Raw genomic sequence first — 22,648 nt, forward strand, 5'->3', positions numbered from 1 at the left:
AAATGTTCAACTTAAGAGAGCCAATGGTTGGATGAATGAGGGAGTAGGAGGGAGGGAAGAAGGCAATTATATCCAACAGTGCATAAAGAAGAAAAAAAAAGTCACACAGTACAAACCAGCTTTAAAGAAATATATTTATTTAAAACTTACACTGAGACAATTAGTAGCTTTAACAGAGAACAAGATAGCTTCAGGAACATAAAATGAGCTATTTTACAATGTAATGTCTCAAGGTGTTCTAACTACTACATCTCCTCTGACTTAAAGGGAAATAGTGAATATTACATTTTCAGTAGAGTAGGGACCTGGATACTACTAGCCCAAAAAACTCACTGCATCAACTCAAACTAAATGTTTATTTTACAAATAACTCAACGAGCCCAAGCACATGGATCATAAAATCTTCAAACACCTAGCAAGCACTACTTTTCACGAGTGCATTATGCAGGAGGATTAAGTTAACAAGTGCTCTGCAGTCTGTGCTTCAATGTAAGACATTCGTAGTGATGGTCACTGAGTAAGACAAAAAGCCCTACAAATGTAATAAACAGCAGTGATTTTGCTATCTAATTAAATTCCTTGAAGCAAAATGACTACTAGGTTATATTACTGTTATTATATTACATCACTCAACTATGAGCTGTTCTGTTTCCAATGACCAGAACATACGTTATAATAACAAAAACAAAAAAGGACTATTCTCAAGAAAGTAACAAACTGGAGTGATGAACTGTGCCAAAATGTTTGAGAGTTCAGGAGAGACTGAATTGTTTCTCAAATATTTTATAGTTAAAGCACCCTCTGGTGTAGACAGAGTACTTGGTTTACAGTAATGTAAACTTTCAAAGACATGAAATGTGGCCAGTATACTATATTTAAACTTAATTTGAGAAAAGTACCAAAAAAGAAGTCCCTTTAGTTATGCTTGATTAGACCAAATAACTAAAACATACCATTCAGCTCACCTGTCTACATACAGTGTAGTGTTGATATTAGAATTACAAAGCAGAAAATGAAGTATTTTAAACATACCACATGCTACACTAGTCAAGAGGTAAGGAGGAAAAGTTAGCCCTAGAAACTGCCTTACCAGCAGCCTGACGGGTTTAAAAAAACAAAAACACACAAATCTTCCATAAACACTATCTTTCCAGCTTCAAACTTCTGTTCTATATTAAAAAGGTATATTTAAATTTTTTGGTCCCAGAAATACTATATAAAACCAGGTGATCAAAACAAAACTTATGTCATGAATTTTAAGAGTTTTTAGCAAAAAAGTTATTTTTGAACTGGCACAGCAAACGCAAAGTTGAATATCATGATACACAAGACTAATCATGCAAACAACTGTAAGTGGGATGTGTTACTTAAACACTAAGCTCATGACTGACATTCTCAATATATACCACTGATTTTTTTTTTAAGCCATGGTGCGGTAGATATAGTTCAAGGATACCCATTCTAAGATGTAAGTAGGCCGGGCGCGGTGGCTCACGCCTGTAATCCCAGCACTTTGGGAGGCCGAGGCGGGCGGATCACAAGGTCAGGAGATCGAGACCATGGTGAAACCCCGTCTCTACTAAAAAAATACAAAAAATGAGCCGGGCGCGGTGGCGGGCGCCTGTAGTTCCAGCTACTCGGGAGGCTGAGGCAGGAGAATGGCGTGAACCCAGGAGGCGGAGCTTGCAGTGAGCCAGGATCGCGCCACTGCACTCCAGCTTGGGCGACAGAGCGAGACTCCGTCTCAAAAAAAAAAAAAAAAAAAAAAAAAGATGTAAGTAGCCTCACTCAAAGTTATGTAACTATTACTTTTTGGTATAATGACTTCCTCTCTCTTCTACAAACAAAAGGAAAGCAACAAAACAAAGGTTTGCTTGAATACGCATTAAGCTGTCTTGCTAAAGTCATATTTTTAACTGCTTACATTACCAAAAAGAATCTTTTAAGTTTTCTCATCAACAAGGAAACTTCTTTCCCAAGGAGCTATTTTAGGCCTAATCCTTGTAATTAGAACCTTTCCAAATACTCTGGGAAGTTATTTCCAGTTAAGAATTTCAGAATGTCAGCCTTGAACAGATTTAAGCAAATCTGGTTTCTTTCCTCATTAACAAGTTAGTTAGGATATTTCAGAAACACAAGTTATTGATGTGAAATTACACATGTGAATTCAAATATAAAAATTAGAAATTCAGGAAAACCTGCACACATCATCATGCAATGAAGGACTTACCCCTTCTTTTCAGCCGTGGCCTAGGCTGCCTGCTAAGTTAAAAAACAACAGTTTCAATCAAGGTTTTAAAACCAGATTATGCCTAAATCTTATGAGTTATAATTTCTGTCACATCATGTGAAAAAAACACAACCCCACAAATGACTTGGTAATGATTACCTCAGAAGACAGCTCTGAGAACAAAAAAACAAAAAACACATCACATCCTTCCAGTGAAAAACTGTTATTGTAGTGAGATACTAAATTATTTAAACACAATCAACAAAAGGAATTTTGTTAGCATAGTCTATTGGAGAGAAATGAGAACTCCATTTAATGAGCTTCATTTAATGATTCTGTCTTACATGCATAGACCTCTCACAACTAAGAATTAGTGCTTCTCAGAATCCAAATGGTTTTTATTAAAATAACTACAAAGAAATGGAAATTGAGAAAAAGGTAGTAGTGGGGTAAAATAATATATCCTTATATGTAGAAATAGACTTGCAGTTTCTCACGCCCACTCCAGTCTAAATTAAATGGATTTAAAGTTGATTTTCAACACATTTATTAAAAACTTTTCACCTAGGCAGGGACACTAATTTAAAAATTTCAAGTTCTTAGTATAGAGCCCAAGACCTAAAACTATTAGTCTTGCAGCAAATAGCCAAAATTTCTGGTTGTGCTTTTCTCTTTTGGTATTTGATCACTAACAAGAAGATTAACTATAATGGACTAGGGGAAAAAAAAAAAAATCACTGCACTTGGAATTTGACTTCTAGAATGGTATTCCAAAATGTCTAAGAAGGTAAAGACAGTCCTTAAGAAACAGGATAAATCATTGGGCAGGTGGCTCTTTGGGAGGCCAAGGTGGGAGAGTTGCTTGAGGAAAGGAGCTTGAGACCAGCCTGGCCAATAAGGTGAGACCTCATATCTTAAAAAAAAAAACAAAACAAAACAACAACAACAAAAACAAGAAAACCACATTGTAAGCTGTTAGGAATCCTTTATACTAACCGAGCATTAAAGTCAATTTGAGAGCCAGGCATGGTGGCTCACGCCTGTAATCCCAGCGTTTTGGGAGGCTGAGGTGGGAGGATCACAAGGTCAGGAGTTCGAAACCAGCCTAACTAACATGGTGCGACCCCATCTCTATTAAAAATACAAAAATTAGCCGGGCGTGGTGGCACGCGCCTGCATTCCCAGCTACTCAGGAGGCTGAGGCAGGAGAATCGCATGAGCGCGGGAGGTGGAGGTTGCAGTGAGCTGAGATTGCGCCACTCCAGCCTGAGTGACAAAGCGAGACTCTGTTTCAAAAAAAAGAAAAAAAAAAGTTAATTTGAGGCCAGGTGTGGTGGATCACACCTGTAATCCCAGCACCTTGGGAGGCTGACACGGGTGGATCTCCTGAGCCCAGGGGTTGGAGACCAGCCTCGGCAACATAACGAAACCCTGTCTCTACCAAAAATACAAAAAAAAATTAGCTGGGCATGGTGGCGCATGCCTGTAGTCCCAGCTACTCAGTAGGCTGAGATGGGAGGATGGCTTGTGTCCAGGAGGTGGAGGTTGTAGTGAGCCAAGATCGTACCACTGCAGTCCAACCTGGGTGACAAAGTGAGACCCCATCCCCCCACCCCCCCAAAAAAAAGAGTCAACTTGAGTGCTAACTTTTATAAAGCTCAGGAGACATAAGATAATTAGAACAATGTATAAAACTAAATAAAAGATAGCTTCAGTGATCTTTTTAATTTTTATTTCAGACACTGTGTTTCTGTCACCCAGGGTAGTGGGGCATGATCACAGCTCACTTCACCCTCAACCTCCCCAGGCTCTGCTGATCCTCCCACCTTGGCCTCAAGTAGGAAGGACTACAGGCACGTGCCAGCTACCACACTCAGCTAATTTTTGTACTTTTTGTAGAGACAGGGTCTTGCTATGTTTCCCAGGCTGGTCTTGAACTCTTGGGCTCAAAATCTGCCCACCTCAGCCTCCCACAAAGTGCTGGGATTACAGTCATGAGCCACCGTGCCCAGCCCATAAACCTTTAAAAGCCAAAATTACGTACCCAAATTTGGTATCCTAGGCTCAGGCAAAGTTTAAAAGTGTAGGGCAACTGGATAAAACATAACAATCAGAAATAATAAGGCTTCTCTTTAGCAACATTTCTCTAAATTATGACTTCCCATTTTGGGGAAAAAAAAAGTTTCTTGTACAAAGGAATAATGGGTTGGGCGCGGTGGCTCACACCTGTAATCCCAGCACTTTGGGAGGCTGAGGTGGGTGGATCACCTGAGGTCAGGAGTTCAAGACCAGCCTGACCAACATGGTGAAACCCCGTCTCTACTAAAAGTACAAAAATTAGCCGGGCGTGGTGGTGGGTACTTGTAATCCCAGCTACTCGGGATGCTGAGGCAAGAGAATCACTGGAACCCGGCAGGCAGAGGTTGCAGTGAGCCGAGATTGCACCACTGCACTCCAGCCTGGGCAACAAGAGCAAGCCTCTGTCTCAAAAAAAACCAAAAAAACCCCAAAGGAATAATGATTCTATATAATATGCATTAGAGCAAAAATTAAAATGGAAGGCATTGAGTGTCGATTGTCATAGGCATTATTTACACTCATTAACATATCCTCAAGTAATCCTACAACTCCTGAAAAAAATGTTTAAAATTTTAAATGCCTTTAATTTCTCAGTCTACACGAATACTTTTCTTCTTAGAGAAAACAAAATTCACACATGTAACTTGCTCTGTATTTAGTCAATTAGCTAAAGATCTATACTTTTGCCATCTACCCTCAGCTCAGATTGAAGGCTTAGTCTATAAACAGTTGCTAATGAAAAATATTCAAAAAATGCATGAGCCAATCAAAAATTTCTCATCAGTCACATCTTCTAGGAATGAAAGTGGCACTTCTAGATAAACATAAGAAAATATCAATGCAAACATTCTCAAATTATCTTGCTGAAATATTGAGTGTTTTCATCCAAATTTCAGTCTCACTATTGCACATGCCTCCTGCAGATGAGGGCTCAATGCAGAAGTCAGATCTTGCCAAAACCAATCATTTCATAAAAAATCAAAAAGAATATCAAAGTAAATGTGCAAATAAAATTGGTGCTTAAAGCATGTTCAAAACATAAGTCCCCAAGACAAAGGAGTTATAACTCAATTGGCAGGAAAACAGCTAAGCAACTACACCTGATTTTCCCACTTGTCCTTAGTAAGATCTTACTTAGCTAGCACAAACAAACAAACCAAAGACAAAAATTGCAAGCTACCAAAATGACCATGTATTGAACTCAGTCTCCCATTCTTTAGTTTTTAACTCTACTTCCTTTATATGGGGCAATAATCAGTTCACGTAGAAAATAAGTTATCGACATACTTTTTCAAGTAACAGCCTGGATATCTTCAGCTTCACGAAACGGGTATAACAGTTTTAATTGGCACGCTTGAGAGAACCTAGCATTCTATCTGAGAGCTTGGCACTCGCCGCATGTTCAGGGCGTGACGATGTATCTCTTGCATCTGTCTGATGCGGTCCTTCTGCCACATCAGGTTTTGAGGCATAGGATATCTCTGTGTACCATGCAAGTACCGGTATGGGATCCTCACGTGACAAGCAGTGGCTCTACAACGAGGTTGTGGCATAGGAGGAAGAAGCATCCACCTCTTCCTCTCAGCACAGTATCGGTAGGCTTCTTTCCGATACTGTTTATCAATATCATCACTGTTTTTCCAGCCTCCTATAATGAAGACATCATCTTTGTAATAGCAAATGGCTGCTCCTTCAATGCTTAGAACTTCTGGAGGCAAGCTTTCAAGGATCTCATCAGACACTTGGCTGGCAATTTTTCTTACTGCTTCTTCGTTTTCTAAACAATAACTCTTGGGACAACATGATGCTGTCTGATAAAAGTTTGAATTGACCACAGACATTTGGAAAAAGCAGTAATTGTCAATAAGGGGCAAAGATTCCACATCTTGCCACTGTCGAGTCTCTGTATCATAGCAAGTAATTACAGCCTTTAATCCATCTTCAGTGTCCCGGTCTACAGGAGTGCGGGCGGCAATGTATACAAACCGGTCTTCAATGGCTAGTGCTTTGACATCTCGAAGAATCTTTGGTGCCGATTCCAAGTTGTGCCATTTATCAAGCTCAGGATTATAAACAGTCACATCTTTAAAACCAGGACTAAAGTTGCCATGTCCTCCAATGCTATAGAGCTTCCCTTTGACTTCTGTTAGTCCAAAAGAATGCTTTCTTGTCATCAGACTACAAACATGTTCCCAAGTATTCAAATTTGGGTTATACCTTTCAACAGTTTTAGCAAACCCTGGCTCCATTGATCCAGCAACATACACGTAGGATTCTGTTACTGCAACAGCATGTCCATCGAGGTGATTATGAATATGTGGCAGGTTTACCCATCTGTCCTCATCAACAAAATACCCCACACATTCACTTAAATAGTCCCCTCCTTCTGACACACCTCCAATAACCATGATCACATCCATGTTTTGCCCATAACGAGGCAATAGTGAGACATGAGAAGTGGGGTGCTGGCATGTGCCCGACTGTATATTCTCAGCTCTCAGAGCATGTCTCTCCACTGCGTCAGCCACCAACTTGACACAAACTTCATTATTGGCTACCAGCCTCTCTGGTTTGACATGTCGAGTAAGGTAGGTAGGTTTCATCTGGGACAACCTGAGCAATTTAAAAAGTTCTTCAAAGTATCTCTCTCTCTCTTCAGCATTTCTCTGAACCCATTTCAAAACGGTTTCAAAGAGAACCTCTTCAGAATCAACTGTAATTTCCAAATCTGAAAGCCAGTCTCTAATGAGATGGAAAGGTAACGTATAAAATTCTTCATCCTGAATCACTTTGTGGAAATTTCTCCGTATCATATCAGCAGCCTTCAAAGCAAGTTGGCTCAGGGTGTACATGTGGGCTAAGCTATGAATTGCCACACAATTTGAGAGATGAAGTTTTTTCTTGAGAAATTCTCCACAAAATTCTTTTAAACGAATGAGTAGGAACCTAAAATCAAGAAAAAGAGAAAAGATTAATTTTTCAAATGTGCATATTTTATGTGGTTACTTTTTTATTTTTTCAGACAGGGTCTCACTCTGCCACCCAGGCTGGAGTGCAGTGGTGTGATCTCGGCTCACTGCAACCTTTACCTCCTAGGTTCCAGCAATTCTCCTGCCTCAGCTTCCTGAGTTGCTGGGGTGTGCCACCACGTCCAGCTAATTTTTGTATTTTTAGTAGGGACAGGGTTTCACCATATTGGCCATGCTGGTCTTGAACTCCTGACCTCAAAGTGATTTGCCTGCCTCGGCCTCCCAAAGTGCTGGGATTACAGGTGTGAGCCACTGTGCCTGGCCATGGCCTACATTAAAAAAAAAAAAATTGCCGGGCGCGGTGGCTCAAGCCTGTAATCCCAGCACTTTGGGAGGCCGAGACGGGCGGATCACGAGGTCAGGAGATCGAGACCATCCTGGCTAACACGGTGAAACCCCGTCTCTACCAAAAAATACAAAAAACTAGCCGGGCGAGGTGGCGGCGCCTGTAGTCCCAGCTACTCGGGAGGCTGAGGCAGGAGAATGGCGTGAACCCGGGAGGCGGAGCTTGCAGTGAGCCGGATCTCGGCCACTGCACTCCAGCCCGGGCGGCAGAGCGAGACTCCGTCTCAAAAAAAAAAAAAAAAAAAAAAAATTATATATATGTATATATAATTTTTTTGTAGAGACGAGGTCTCCCTATATTGTCTACACTGGTCTTGAACTCCTTGCTTTAAGCAATCCTCCTGCCTCTGCTTCCCAAAGTGTTTGGGATTACAGGTGTCAGCCACCACACCCAGCGTATGGTCACATTTTGAGAGCATCTAAATTATACATATTGAAATAGTTAATCTCACTTTATACACAAAATCTGAAAAAAAAAAAAAAAAAAACCCCCACCACCAAATTAGAAAATATTGTGCTGGAAAAGTATGTTTAAAAGCACAAGGCCGGGCGCGGTGGCTCAAGCCTGTAATCCCAGCACTTTGGGAGGCCGAGACGGGCGGATCACGAGGTCAGGAGATCAAGACCATCCTGGCTAATACGGTGAAACCCCGTCTCTACTAAAAAAATACAAAAAACTAGCCGGGCGAGGTGGCGGGCGCCTGTGGTCCCAGCTACTCGGGAGGCTGAGGCAGGAGAATGGCGGGAACCCGGGAGGCGGAGCTTGCAGTGAGCTGAGGTCCGGCCACTGCACTCCAGCCTGGCGACAGAGCGAGACTCCGTCTCAAAAAAAAATAAAAAAAAAAAAATAAATAAAATAAAAAAATAAAAGCACATATAGGCTAGGCGCAGGGGCTCACACCTATAATCCCAGCATTTTGGGAAGTTGAGGATCGCTTGAACCAGGAGTTCAAGACCAGCCTGGGAAACATGGCAAAACCAAGTCTCTTAAAAAAAGGCACATGGCCGGGCGCAGTGGCTCACACCTGTAATCCCAGGACTTTGGGAGACTGAGGCAGGCAGATCACTTGAGGTCAGGAGTTTGAGACCAGGCTGGCCAACAACAGGGTGAAACCCTGTCTCTAATAAAAATACAAAAATTAGCTGGGCATGGTGGGGAGCACCTGTAATCCCAGCTACTTGGGAGGCTGAGGCAGGAGAATCACTTGAATCTGGGAGGCAGAGGTTGTAGGGGGCTGAGATTGCGCCACTGCACTCCAGGTTGGGTGACAGAGCAAGACTCTGTCTCAAAAAAAAACCAACAAAAAAACAAACAAAAAAAACAACAAAAAAAGCACATATAGAGCTGGGCATGGAGATGCATGCCTGTAGTCTCAGCTACTCAAGAGGCTTAGGCAAGAGGATTGGCTGAGGGCAGCAGTTCAAGGCTGCAGTAAGCTATAATCGTGCCTGTGAATAGCCACTGCACTCCAGTCTGGCCAACACAAGAAGACTGTCTCTTAAAAAAAAGCATATATAGGCTGAGTGCAGTGGTTCACACCTGTAATCTCAGGTGGATAGGGATTTGCCTTTGCCAAGGACAAATTAAAGTGAAAATAAAGTGTGTGGCTGGGCGTGGTGGCTCAGGCCTGTAACCCCAGCACTTTGGGAGGCCAAGGCAGGCGGATCATGAGGTCAGGAGTTCGAAACCAGCCTGGCCAACGGGTGAAACCTCGTCTCTACTAAAAATACAAAAAAATTAGCTAGGCATGGTGGCAGGCGACTGTAATCCCAGCAACTCCAGAGGCTGAGGCAGGAGAATAGCTTGAACTCGGGAGGCAGCAGTTGCAGTGAGCCGAGATCGCGCCACTGTACTCCAGCCTAGGCGACACAGCGAGATTCTGTCTCAAAAAAAAAAATAAATAAAAGCATATATAAAAATCTTATTTATATATAAAATATAAAGTATTATTTATATTATATAGTTTATATAATTACATATCATATATGTGAAACACATACATATACACACACATAGACATATATAAAAACACAAAATAGAGTTTTTATTTTAAGAGACAGGGTTTCACTATGCTGCAGTGGCTTTTCACAGGTGTGATCACAGTGCGCTACAGTCCCAAACTCCTGGGCTCAAGCAATCCTTCTGCCTCAGCTTCCACAGTAGCAGGGACTACAGGCACATGCCACTGTGTCTGGCTGGAGGTTTTTTCTTTTTTTTTTTGAGACAGAGTTTCGCTCTTGTTGCCCAAACTGGAGTGCAATGGCACGATCTTGGCTCCCTGCAACCTCTGCCTCCTGGGTTCAAGCGATACTCCTGCCTCAATCTCCCGAGTAGCTAGGATTACAGGCGCATGCCACCATGTTTGGCTAACTTCTTGTATTTTCAGTAGAAACGGGGTTTCACCATGTTTGCCAGGCTGGTCTCAAACTCCTTACCTCAGGTGATCCACCTGCCTCGCCCTCCCAAAGTGCTGGGGTTACAGGCCTGAGCCACCACGCCCAGCCACACACTTTATTTTCACTTTAATTTGTCCTTGGCAAAGGCAAATCCCTATCCAAATTTGTCTTTGCCATCCTTCCCTAATTCCTTACTAGTCACCAGCCTCTCTCTCTCTCTCTTTTTTTTTTTTGAGACAGATCAGATTCTCACCGTTACCCAGGCTGGAGTGCAGTGGTGCAATCATGGCTCACTGCAGCCTCGACCTCCTGGGCTCAAGTGATTCTCCCACCTTAACTTCCCAAGTTGCTGGTACTACAGGAACATGCCACCACGCCCAGATATATATATATATATATATATATATATATATATATATATATTTCCCCCCCCCGAGATGGAGTTTCGCTCTTACTTCCCAGGCTGAAGTGCAATGGCGCAATCTTGGCTCACTGCAACCTCTGCCTCCTGGGTTCAAGCAATTCTCCTGCCTCAGTCTCCCTAGTAGCTAGGATTATAGGCACCTGTCACCATGCCCAGCTAATTTTTTGTATTTTTAAAGACAGGGTTTCATCATGTTGACCAGGCTGGTCTCGAACTCTTGACCTAAGGTGATCCACCGATCTGGGCCTCCAAAGTGCTGGATTACAGGCGTGGGTCACCGTGCCTGGCCACCCAGATAATTTTTTTTGGTGTATTTTTTTTGTAGAGACAAGGTTTTGCCATGTTAGCCAGACTGGTCTCAAACTCCTGAGCTCAAGCAATCTGCCTACTTTAGTGCTGAGATTACACGTGTGAGCCACCAGGCCCAGCCCACCAGCCTCTTCTTAAATGAAACAGGGTCTCAGTCAAGGGACTTTATGGTATAAAGAAACAGCCAGGCAGGAACTTCTCAGGGGGTCTGTTCTGTCAGATATCAGAAGGAAGGCCCCCCCACCCCTTACTCAGATCTAGGCTTTCTGCTAGAGGTTTTATTTTATTTTAAAAATTTTCAGCCGGGCGCGGTGGCTCAAGCCAGTAATCCCAGCACTTTGGGAGGCCGAGACGGGCGGATCACGAGGTCAGGAGATCAAGACCATCCTGGCTAACACAGTGAAACCCCGTCTCTACTAAAAAATACAAAAAACTAGCCGGGCGAGGTAGCGGGCGCCTGTAGTCCCAGCTACACGGGAGGCTGAGGCAGGAGAATGGCGTAAACCCGGGAGGCGGAGCTTGCAGTGAGCCAAGATCCAGCCACTGCACTCCAGCCTGGGCGACAGAGCGAGACTCCATCTCAAAAAAAAAAAAAAAAAAAAAAATTCTCTCCAGGATCATAGATTCAAGTTGCCCTGAATATATACTCCCTGTGTCGGAGACAGTTTTTAATCTCATCACCAGAGCTTTTTCTTTGGGCAGCCAGAGGGAATGGGGTACTGAGATTTGTCCTGAACTGGGTTCTCATCAAAGCAAGGATACAAAGCAAACTCAAACACGTGAAGAAGCAGAAAACAAAACAAAAACACAACAAAAAAACGTGTAGGGTTGGGCGCAGTGGTTCAGGCCGGGTGCAGTGGCTCAGGCCTGTAATCCCAACACTTTGGGAGACTGAGGCAGGAGGATCATTTGAGGTCAGGAGTTTGAGACCAGCCTGGCTAACATGGTGAAACCTTGTCTCTACTAAAACTACAAAAAGTAGGCCAGGCGTGGTGGCTCACGCCTGTAATCCCAGCACTTTGGGAGGCTGAGGTGGGTGGATCACCTGAGGTCAGGAGTTCGAGACCAGCCTGGCCAACATGATGAAACCCCGTCTCTACTAAAAATACAAAAAATTAGCTGGGTGTGGCAGCAGGTGCCTATAATCCTGGCTACTAGGGAGGCTGAGGCAGGAGAATCGCTTGAACTCAGGAGGTGGAGATTGCAGTAAGCCGAGCTCACGCCACTGCACTCCAGCGACAGAATGAGACGCTATCTCAAAACAAAAAACAAACAAAAATTAGCTGGACGTGGTGGTGTGCGTCTGTTATCCCAGCTACTCAGGAGCCTGAGGCACGAGAATTGCCTGAACCTGGGGGCAGGTGCAGTGAGCTGAGATCATGCCACACTGCACTCCATCCTGGGTGACACAGTAAGACTCGGCTCCAAACAAAACAAAACGTGTAGGTTAAAAAACAAAGGAAAGTGATTTGGATGTAGTTGACTAAATATTGTCTGCTCACCTAAATCCATTTAAAGTTTAATTAAAAAAAAAAAAAAACGCAATCGTTTCAGACAGATTCATAAATCTGGCAGCAATCAGTCTGAGGATAGCCTATTTGAGACCACTGCTCTAAAAAGACTAAGTCCCCAGAACGGAGAAGAACCTTAAACAAGAATCACTTCATTGGTTCAGGCCTCTCCCAATTCAGTAACCATTTATTATTAGTGACTGTGCTTAGTAACTGTCTTAACTATGATATGAAAATGAATAAGGCAGGCTCCCTCTACTCTTTTAAGAGAACATATCATTTTAGAGATAAAGCAAGACAAAGTAGAGTGGTAAGGGATATAGTGGCTCCCAGACATGTCTGGGTGCCAGTGTCACCTGATTCCCAGGCTGCCCTGGGCTCCTAGTTTTAGCAGGCACTCCACGTAATTCGGAGACAAATTCCTGTGGGTGTCTCGAAAAAATGCTCTATGAAAATAGCTGTCGGCCGGGCGCGGTGGCTCAAGCCTGTAATCCCAGCACTTTGGGAGGCCGAGACGGGCGGATCACGAGGTCAGGAGATCGAGACCATCCTGGCTAACACGGTGAAACCCCGTCTCTACTAAAAAATACAAAAAACTAGCCGGGCGAGGTGGCGGGTGCCTGTAGTCCCAGCTATTCGGGAGGCTGAGGCAGGAGAATGGCCGTAAACCTGGGAGGCGGAGCTTGCAGTGAGCTGAGATCCGGCCACTGCACTCCAGCCTGGGCGACAGAGCAAGACTCTGTCTCAAAAAAAAAAAAAAAAAAAAGGAAAAAAAAAGAAAATAGCTGTCATACACTAGGCATCTGTCATGTGAGGGGCATTGTGCACATCCTATTATTATGTTTCTGATCCTCACAAGTGTCCAGTGAGGCAGGCATGATCACCAACAGACATATGTATTTAGGGGTTGGTGGGTGGGGGAGGGTCCTGCCTCAGAGTTGATGGGAAGATTAAATGTGATGGTTGCAGAGCACTTTGAACAGTGCCTGACAAAAGTTATTGGCTTAGCTGCTGATAGATGGAGAGAAGTTAAAGAGTTTTTAGTAAAAATGCCTGGAGTATCCTCTCCTCTCCTCTAACTCCCTAATAGAGCAGGGGCAAATCTGACAAACTCAAGATGATATGACAGAATCAAACATAGCTTTGAGTAAGTGCAATGACCCTTTTCTACCCATTTTCATGCAACAAACCTCTCTCCCTCAGAGCTATGCCCATCCCACTCCACCTTCTCATTGATGTCCCAGCCTCTTGAGAAAACAGACAATCAAGCAGGAACTTCATCTTCCCACCACCCAATCCACCAGCAGTTGTACCCTAAACTTTGCAGTCCAACCGCTCCAATTTTAATATGGATTCTACACTGAAGAATAACCAGAATATTTCACCCCAAAATATACTTATTTGACATATTCCGAGGGGCCGAAACCACAGGAATAGCTTTGAAGAGCTGTCTTTTGTGGGGGAGATTTGCATCTGCAGAGAAAATCTACATTAATGAGGTAAACAGCAAGGAAAACAGGGATGCAAATAGGCTTTCTCTGAGGCTCCCCCTCACTCAGATCGAGGAAAGATGCACTCAGGAAAAACTAAGGAGGCGAAGGTCTGACACTTTAAAAGATCTGACAGAAACTTTTCCCACAGGCTACATCCATTTTTTCTGACAGCTGCTGCCCGTGAGGTTTCACTGGCATAACAGGACAGCCTGTGCTTGCCAAGCTTTCCTCTTCTGGCTCTCCCATAACCTGTCTTGATGCATTCCAAACCCCTATTCTTTCTATAACCACAGAATAGTATAAAAACTTCAGTCACCCTTAGAGTTTTCATATTTTGTATGACTCTCGAGCACAAATGTGCCTGTAATAATCTGCTATGGTTTTCTCTGCCCTATATAACCTGTCTTTTATTATAAGAATGTCAGCTGTGGCCGGGCGCGGTGGCTCACGCCTGTAATCCCAACACTTTGGGATGCCAAGGCGAGCAGATCACGAGGTCAGGAGTTTGAGACCAGCCTGGCCAACACAGTGAAACCCCATCTCTACTGAAAATACAAAATTAGCTGGGCGTGGTGGCAGATGCCTGTAATCCCAGCTACTTGGGAGGCTGAGGCAGGAGAATCGCTTGAACCCAGGAGGCAGAGGTTGCAGTGAGCCGAGACTGCACCATTGCACTACAGCCTGGGAAACAAAGAGACTCTGTCTCCAAAAAAAAAAAAAAAAAAAAAAAGAATGTCAGCTGTGACCCCTTTATGAAGGGGAGGAAAGGGATCACCCCTCTTCAACCCCTACAGTTCCCTTCTTGGTTGCAAGGACTCTACTCCTGCAATTATTTTCCCCTGCTCCTGTAACACCAATTACTCATCTTCTACTGAAATATTTTCAGCAGCACACAGACATGCTCTAGTATCTCTTACCTTGGTGGGATTGTCCCCCAAAACATTTACATATGTGTACCATTTTTCTGATCCTCTTTATAAAGCAAGGCTTAACTAGCTCTTGTCAATGGCATCTCTGACCTGCAACCATCACTTATGGGTTGACAGAGTTGACATGATTGGCTGCTCCCTCCTTGATATTCTTCCTTTCTATGTTTCCATGAGATCAATCTCCTCTTTAAGATTCTATTTTTTTTTTTTTTTTTTTGAGACCAAGTCTCACTCTGTCGCCCAGGCTGGGGTGCAGTGGGGCGATCTCAGCTCACTGCAACCTCCACCTCCTGGGTTCAAGCAATTCTCCTGCCTCAGCCTCCCGAGTAGTTGGGATTACAGGCACCTGCCACCACACCCTGCTAATTTTTGTATTTTTTTGAGAATGAGTCTCGCTCTGTCGCCCAGGCTGGAGTGCAGTGGCATGATCTCGGCTCACTGCAATCTCCACCTCCTGGGTTCCCACCATTCTCCTGCCTCAGCCTCCTGAGTAGCTGGGACTATAGACGCCCGCCACCACGCCCGGCTAATTTTTCTTTTTTTTTTTTTTAGTAGAGTCGGGGTTTCACCATGTTAGCCAGGATGGTCTCGATCTTCTGACCTCGTGATCCGCCTGCCTCAGCCTCCCAAAGTGCTGGGATTACAGGCGTAAGTCACCACGCCCGGTCTAACTTTTGTATTTTTAGTAGAGATGGGGTTTCATCATGTTGGCCAGGCTGGTCTCGAACTCCTGACCTCAAGTGATCCATTTGCCTTGGCCTACCAAAGTGCTGGGATTACAGGCGTGAGCCACCTCGCCCAGCCAGCTATTTTACATTCTAGAGAACCCCGGGGCTCCGTCTTGCCTACCCTCTCCCCGCTACCCCTTTTCTACGTATACTCCCTAAGTAATACCATTCAGTCCCAGGGCTTTAGCTATCATTTATATGCTAATTTTCCCCAATTTGTATCTCTAGCTCCCAGGGGCTTCCCAGGGATCTCCTTAACCAAATCCAAAAACTCCTGCTCTTACTCCCAAACCTGCTCTTCTGCAATCTTCCACATCTTTATAATTCCATCCTTCCCACTGCTTGGGTCAAAAAGGTAGCAGTCTTTTCCCTTATACCCCATATCAAATGCATCAGCAAATTCATCTCATCTACCTTCAAAATGTATCTGGAACCAGAGCACTTCTCATCACCTTTACTTCTCCCTCCTAATCGAAGCCTCCACCACCACTGCCACAACCTCCTACACTAGTCTCCCTGCGTCTGCCCTTGGTGCCCCCTCCTCCCCAATGCCACATCCTTTGTTCTTTTTTTTGAGACAGTCTCGCTCTGTCAGCCAGGCTGAAGTGCAGTGGCGCAATCTCCGCTTACTGCAACCTCGGCCTCCCGCCTCCCAGTCTCAAGCGATTCTTGTGCCTCAGCCTCCCCAACAGCTAGGATTACAGGCACGCCACCATGCCTGGCTAATTTTTGTATGTTTAGTAGAGACGGGGGTTTCACCATGTTGGCCAGGCTGGTCTCGAACTCCTTACCTCAAGCATCCACCCACCTCAGCCTCTCAAAGTGATGAGATTATAGGCATGGGCCACCGGGCCTGGCCGCCACATCCTTTTTTCAACACAGCACTATTCATCAAATGAGACTGCATCATTCCTCTACCCCAAACCTTCCCATTTCTATCAGAGTAAAAGCTCATGTCCTTCCACAGACCATCAAGGCCCTATGGGATCTGGATCCATACCCATTACCATCCTGAGGCTTCTCCTGTTCCTCTCACCCTGCATCCCTTTGATACAGCCACACTGGCTCCCCGCTGTTCTCTAACATACAGACAAGCTCCACCTCAGAGCCTCTGTACCTGTGTCCCCTACCTGACACAGTCTACCTTATCTCCTTTGGTTCTTAGCAAAACGTCTTCTTCATAGGGCATTCTCTATCCACGCAATTTGACAAACACTTCCTCTCCCCCAGCACTTTCTATGTACTCCCTCCATGCTTTATTTTTCATCAGTGATAACAATCATCCAACAGGCTACACACACTTAACAATCATCCAACAGGCTATATATTTTACTTATTTACCGTCTATCTACCAACGTAAGTGCGATAAGGAAAAGGACTTTTGTCTGTTTTGATCACTGCTGAAACCCTAGCACCTTAGAATCCCGCATCTGAGCTGATGCGTAATCGGCGCTCAACAGGCATTTTTGTTAAGGAATCTGTAAAATGATAATTGCCAAAACAAATGCCTCTCCATCTCTATAAACGGTATTACCTGCCTGCTAACCAGTCTCTGGAGCATTCCTGCTCCCTACAATCCGTTTACCACAGTGGCAGAATAATATTAAAATATTTAAATCAGATCATTTATTTACTCAGTTTCCTATCACACTCAGTGAAATTCAAGCTCCTTATTCAAACGCATCTCACGCATCCTTCTCCCCTTCATCCACTAGATCCAGCGTCACTAGACTGTATTTTAATTCTCTTCTCTAAGCCAAACTGGATCCTGCCTGAGGGCCTTTGCGCTGTCTGGAATATTCATTCCCCATCTTTGCACGGTCAGTTATTTTTTGACATTCAGAGGTCTGTCTAAACGTCACCTCCTCAGAAAGGTCTTTATTCAATCCCTAGCCTTTCACTCCTTTTGAACGTCAGCACAACGCTTACCACATACTGACTTTCCTTTCCATCACTTTTGTCCCACCACCTAGTATCTGAGCTTCTTGGGCGCGAGGCGCGACCTGACGGTGCATCCTCCTCGCCCACCGCGGTTGGCTGCCCCCCAGCAGGCGCTCAGAGAGTGTGAACCCAATGCGTTCACTCAGGACTCGCGAGCTGCCGTGGCAGGCACTGCCCTCCCCTCCGCCGGCGAGCATCTCCCCTTCTCCGCGCCCGCCGCCCTCCGTGCTCCCACCCCCCTCGCCTACCTGTCGGCCAACTCCAGCACCTCGTGCACGCTGCCCGTGCTGACGCGGATGCGCCCGGTGTACATGTACTCAATAACGGCTTCCACAGTGTCGGGTTCGGGCCCCGGCTCGGAGCTCCACTTGCGCATCTCCACCCGTCCCGAGCGGGACTCGGAAAACTGGCCCGAGAGCAGGGGCGTGAAGTACTCGGTGGCGGCAGCCAGTACCGAGCGGTGGGCCCGGAACTCGCGGCCTCCAGCCCCGCCGAAGCACAGGGTAATGTCGCAGAAGAGGCCCTGGCGTCGCTGCTCGTTCTGCCGCCAGGACAGCTCTGAACAGTGAGAGCTGCACTCGAAATCCTCGGCTTCTGGGCCCGGATCGCCCCCGCTCGCCTCCATTGCAGAGATCCCTGGCCCAGGCCCGAAGTCCACCGTGCCGCTGCCTCGGACCTCGGCGGCCAGGCCTGCCGAGCCGGCAGCGGCCGTCTCCATGCTCTCCATCTCCAGCACCTGAAGAGATGCAGCCGCGGCCGCCGCCGCAGCCGCCGCCACTGCCGCAGCCGCCATCTTGACGCCACCGCGCCCGGCCTCCGCAGCCTCGGAACTATGCGGCCGTTTGGTGCGACACAGAGGGATTCTGGGATTAAATAGTGCGCGCGGGGCGGAGCCTGGTAGCCCGCGGGCCGCGCATGCGCCGCCTTGCCTCCGGCAGCCCTGCCTGCCCTGGTGAGGTTCGGCTGTAACTGTCGCCCAGTCGGGATGACTTCGCCCCAGGCCTCCCCACGAGGACGTCGGTGCGAGGATGGCTGGCTCCCTTTCCTTAGTGGGTAGCATGCTCTCTGCAGTCATTTTGTCGAGTAAAAGCCACCTAGACCGTCACCTGTTGTTAAAGCCTTGAGTGGCAATACAGGATTTTTATAAGATCTAGCCTCAGCTAGGTGGATGAGGGATGAATAAGTTACTTTTTATCAGTTTTTTTGTTTTTTGTTTTGTTTTGTTTGTTTGTTTTTGAGACGGAGTCTCTCTCTGTCGCCCAGGATGGAGTGCAGTGGCGTGCTGCCCGGGTTCAAGCGATTCTCGTGCCTCAGCCTCCCGAGTAGCTGGAACTACAGGCGCCCGCCACCACACCCAGTTAATTTTTTGTGTTTTTAATAGAGACGGGGTTTCACCGTGTTAGTCAGGATGGTCTCTATCTCTTGACCTCATTACAGGCGTGAGCCACCGCGCCCGGCCCCCTAATTTATTTTCTTTTTTTTTTTTTTTTTTTTGAGGCGGAGTCTCGCTCTGTCGCCCAGGCTGGAGTGCAGTGGCGCGATCTCGGCTCACTGCAAGCTCCGCCTCCCGGGTTCCCGCCATTCTCCTGCCTCAGCCTCCCGAGTAGCTGGGACTACAGGCGCCGCCACCACGCCCGGCTAATTTTTTTGTATTTTTAGTGGAGACGGGGTTTCATTGTGTTAGCCAGGATGGTCTCGATCTCCTGACCTCGTGATCCGCCCGTCTCGGCCTCCCAAAGTGCTGGGATTACAGGCTTGAGCCACCGCGCCCGGCCTATTTTCTTTTATTTATTTATTTACTTATTTTGAGACGGAGTCTCGCTCTGTCTCCCAGGCTGGAGTGCAGTGCCGCCATCTCGGCTCACTGCAAGCTCCGCCTCCCGCGTTCACGCCATTCTCCTGCCTCAGCCTCCCGAGTAGCTGGGACTACGGGAGCCCGCCGCCACGCCCGGCTAATTTTTTGTATTTTTAGTAGAGATGGGATTTCACCGTGTTAGCCAGGATAGTCTCGATCTCCTGACCTCGTGATCCGCCCGCCTTGGCCTCCCAAAGTGCTGGGATTACAGGCGTGAGCCGCCGCGTCCGGCCCCCTATTTTAATTTCTAAACACGGGAATATTGCCTAATTTGTAAGCTCATAATGAGGATTCAATGAGATGATACTGAAGCCAAGCGTTCTGCGTAGTGCTTTGGTTCATGGCCAATGATCAGTATATACTTGTTGAAAAGATAATTTAAAAGCTACTTTTGGGCCGGGCGCGGTGGCTGACGCCTGTAATCCCAACACTTTGGGAGCCGGAGGTGGACGGACCGCCTGAGCCCAGGAGTTCCAGACTAGCCTGCACAACATGGCAAAATCCCGTCTCTAATAAAAATTCGAAAATTAGCTGGGAACGGTGGCGGGCGCCTGTAACCCCGGTGCTTTGGGACGCCGAGGCGGGCGGATCACTTTAGGTCAGCAGTTGGAGACCAGCCTGGCCAACGTGGTGAAATCCCGTCTCTACTTCAAAATACAAAAATTAGCCGGGTGTGGTGGTGGGCACCTGTAATCCTAGCTACTTGGGAGGTTGAGGCAGGGAGAATAGCTTGAACCCTGGAGGCGGAGGTTTCAGTGAGCAGAGACCGAGCCACTGTACTCCAGCCTGGGCGACAGAGTGAGATCCTGTCTCAAAATTAAACCGGGCGAGGTGGCTCACACCTGTGATCCCAGCACTTTGGGAGGCGCGAGGCAGGTGGATCACGCACGAGGTCAGGAGTTTGAGACCAGCCTGACCAATATGGTGAAACCCCATCTCTACTAAAAATACAAAAATTAGGGGGCCGGGCGCGGTGGCTCAAGCCTGTAATCCCAGCACTTTGGGAGGCCGAGACAGGTGGATCACAAGGTCAGGAGATCAGGACCATCCTGGCTAACACGGTGAAACCCTGTCTCTACTAAAAAATACAAAAAAAAAAAAAAAAACTAGCTGGGCGAGGTGGCGGGCGCCTGTAGTCCCAGCTACTCGGGAGGCTGAGGCAGGAGAATGGCATGGACCTGTGAGGCGGAGCTTGCAGTGAGCAGAGATCATGCCACTGCACTCCAGCCTGGGCTACAGAGCGAGACTCCGAGACTCCGTCTCAAAAAAAAAAAAAAAATTAGTTGGGTGTGGTGGCATGTGCCTGTAATCCCAGCTACTCGGGAGGCTGAGGCAGGAGAATTGCTTGAACCTGGGAGTCGGAGGTTGCAGTGAGCCGAGATTGTGCCACTGCACTCCAGCTTGGCGACAGAGTGAGACTCCATCTCAAAAATAAAAATAAATAAGTAAATAAATGTCACTTGGGGATTTTAGACAAGGGAGTGGCTCAATTCAATAGGTTTTTAAAAAATCACTGGTGGCTGTGTGGAGAATGCAGTGTAGGCAACAAAAGGGGAAATAGCCGACCAGATGTGGACAGATGAGAGTGAAAGTTGAAGGGTCAATCAACAAGACTTGGCAACTGGAAAGGGTAAAGGGTGGTTTCCAAGCTTTTGGCCCAAGTACCTGGGTAGCGCTTTGGTTACCATTCACTCAGGGAGAGGTATAGATTTAGGGGAGGAAATAAGTGGGCTTTGGAGGTTCTTGATGCTAGTGTTTTATTTTTTGAAAAGGTAGATGAGCACTTTTAAAACCACATATACTGAAAGTATCAGTACAGTTCAGGCCAGGCACAGTGGCTCACGCCTGTAACAGCACTTTGGGAGGCCAAGGAGGATGGATTGCTTGAGTCCACAAAAAATACAAAAGTTAGCCTAGAGTGGTGGTGCGCTCCTGTAGTCCTAGCTACTTGGGAGGCTGATGTGGGAGGATTGCTTGAGCCCAGGAGATGGAGGCTGCAGTGAGCTGTGATGGTGACACTGTACTTCAGCCCTGGGGCAACAGAGTGAGACCCTGTCTGGAAAAAAGTATAGTTACAAAGAAATACAGATCAAAGGATGTGGATGCCAGGAGCCAGCAGTATGCCTTCATTGATAACTATATAGTTTATTTAAACCAGACTATGATAATACAGAGAAGAGACTGAGGTGGCAGCTGCCCAGAATCTTTGTGGATTACAGATGAAAAGTAGTTAGGAGTCCCTGGATCCACACTTCAGTTACAGACAGACAAGTCAGCTGCATAAATACAGAGAACATAAGACACAAGACATTTCACAGCTTTTTGCATTTCCATTTTAAATGTATGTTACAGCTTTACATATTAAGTTACTACTCCACATATTTTGTGACAATGGCTAAGGATGCAATGGTCCCATCCCCCTGACATAAGCAGACTCTGGTCTGCAACACAGAACATTTCAGTGGGATACCAAACAAGTCCTTAACACATAACATACAAAAAGATCTTTAAAAATCAGATTAATACAATGTTCTTCATGTTATATAAGGAAGAAGAAAGGGAAGTAAAAAAAAAAAGACATTGGGGTGCTTTAAATGTATAGTATCTTGAGGCCTTAAATGTTTCATTCCCTTCCTCCAAGGGAGAAAAAAATGTTTAACTAATGGAAAAAGAAAGCAACATCCTAACGCCCTACAATGAGAAGAACCCCATCCTGACAGTACTTAGATGCTTCCATGAAATAAATATAGCAGGTAGCAGAGTAAAGTCACAAGTATTGGCTTGGTTTTTATTTCTATGCTTATAAAAAAAAATATGAAGCTTCTTTGTGTGGGCTGAAGGGGTGTTAGCTTGTGGATGTTGGTCTTCGGTGCCTATACCCCAGTGGCTATTTACATTCCAGGCCCCTGCTAAATAAAGCAGGCTCCACTGCCAGCTGTCTGTACACTTTTTCCTTGGGGGGGGAGTTCTTGTCTTCGGTTTACTGCAGTAGGGTTCCTGGCTTTGTTACATGCTCATGTGTTCCGGAAGAACATATGAAATATCGTCCCATGGATGACGATACAGCCCCTGCTTCAGCCTCTTCTGATCAAGATAGTGTCCTAAAATGAAGCAAACACATCTTTTTTATTAGAGCTTCATAAGCCTGGTGAGAGGGAGAGGCTAAGGAAGGGAAATCTTTCTAACACAAAAAAAAGGTAGATACAAAGCAGTGGGAAGCTTAGTCCAAATCCATTCCATAGGTAGATGAGGCAGACTTTGTACAAGAGAGCTGTTGGATCTGATTCTATTTTCCTTTAAATTAAAACAAAATTTTAAAGGGAAAAAATAAAAAATAATAAAAATAGGCTGGACGCGGTGGCTCATGCCTGTAATTCC

General features: G+C 45.8%; 2 protein-coding genes across 9 annotated transcripts in view; both read right to left on the reverse strand.

Annotated features, from left to right (window-relative positions):
• Window positions 1-120: 120 nt before the first annotated feature.
• LOC105472139 (kelch like family member 11) lies at window positions 121-18,246 on the reverse strand. 2 transcript variants are annotated; one of them, XR_981463.3, is made up of 3 exons: window positions 17,664-18,246; window positions 5,597-7,255; window positions 121-2,262 (listed from the first exon to the last, which is right to left on the reverse strand). XR_981463.3 is itself a non-coding variant. In XM_011725139.3 (2 exons), exons 1-2 carry the CDS (start codon window positions 18,206-18,208, stop codon window positions 5,674-5,676), a joined length of 2,127 nt encoding a protein of 708 aa, XP_011723441.1. In that variant the 5' UTR covers window positions 18,209-18,246; the 3' UTR covers window positions 121-5,673. The 2 variants fall into 2 exon arrangements, 1 of the variants encoding a protein (XP_011723441.1); XM_011725139.3 differs by having other exon boundaries at window positions 121-7,255.
• Window positions 18,247-21,389: 3,143 nt separating this feature from the next.
• The window catches only part of LOC105472140 (ATP citrate lyase), a 61,988-nt gene continuing 60,729 nt past the window's right edge, over window positions 21,390-22,648 (reverse strand). For all 7 annotated transcript variants that reach the window (XM_011725144.3, XM_011725143.3, XM_011725141.3 and 4 more), the window contains one exon: window positions 21,390-22,371. In XM_011725144.3, coding sequence (XP_011723446.1) covers window positions 22,277-22,371 — 95 coding nt within the window. In that variant the 3' untranslated portion in view covers window positions 21,390-22,276. The remainder of the gene's footprint in view (window positions 22,372-22,648) is intronic.

The sequence above is a fragment of the Macaca nemestrina genome, chromosome 17 (assembly GCF_043159975.1).
Source record: "Macaca nemestrina isolate mMacNem1 chromosome 17, mMacNem.hap1, whole genome shotgun sequence".
NCBI classification, from domain to species: domain Eukaryota; kingdom Metazoa; phylum Chordata; class Mammalia; order Primates; family Cercopithecidae; genus Macaca; species Macaca nemestrina.

Coding starts and splice junctions, on each gene's coding strand:
- LOC105472139 (XM_011725139.3), bottom strand. CDS start 18,208: ATGGCGGCTGCGGCAGTGGCGGCGGCTGCGGCGGCGGCCGCGGCTGCA. Junction 7,256..17,663: donor GTGCTGGAGTTGGCCGACAG/GTAGGCGAGGGG, acceptor TCTTGATTTTAG/GTTCCTACTCATTCGTTTAA.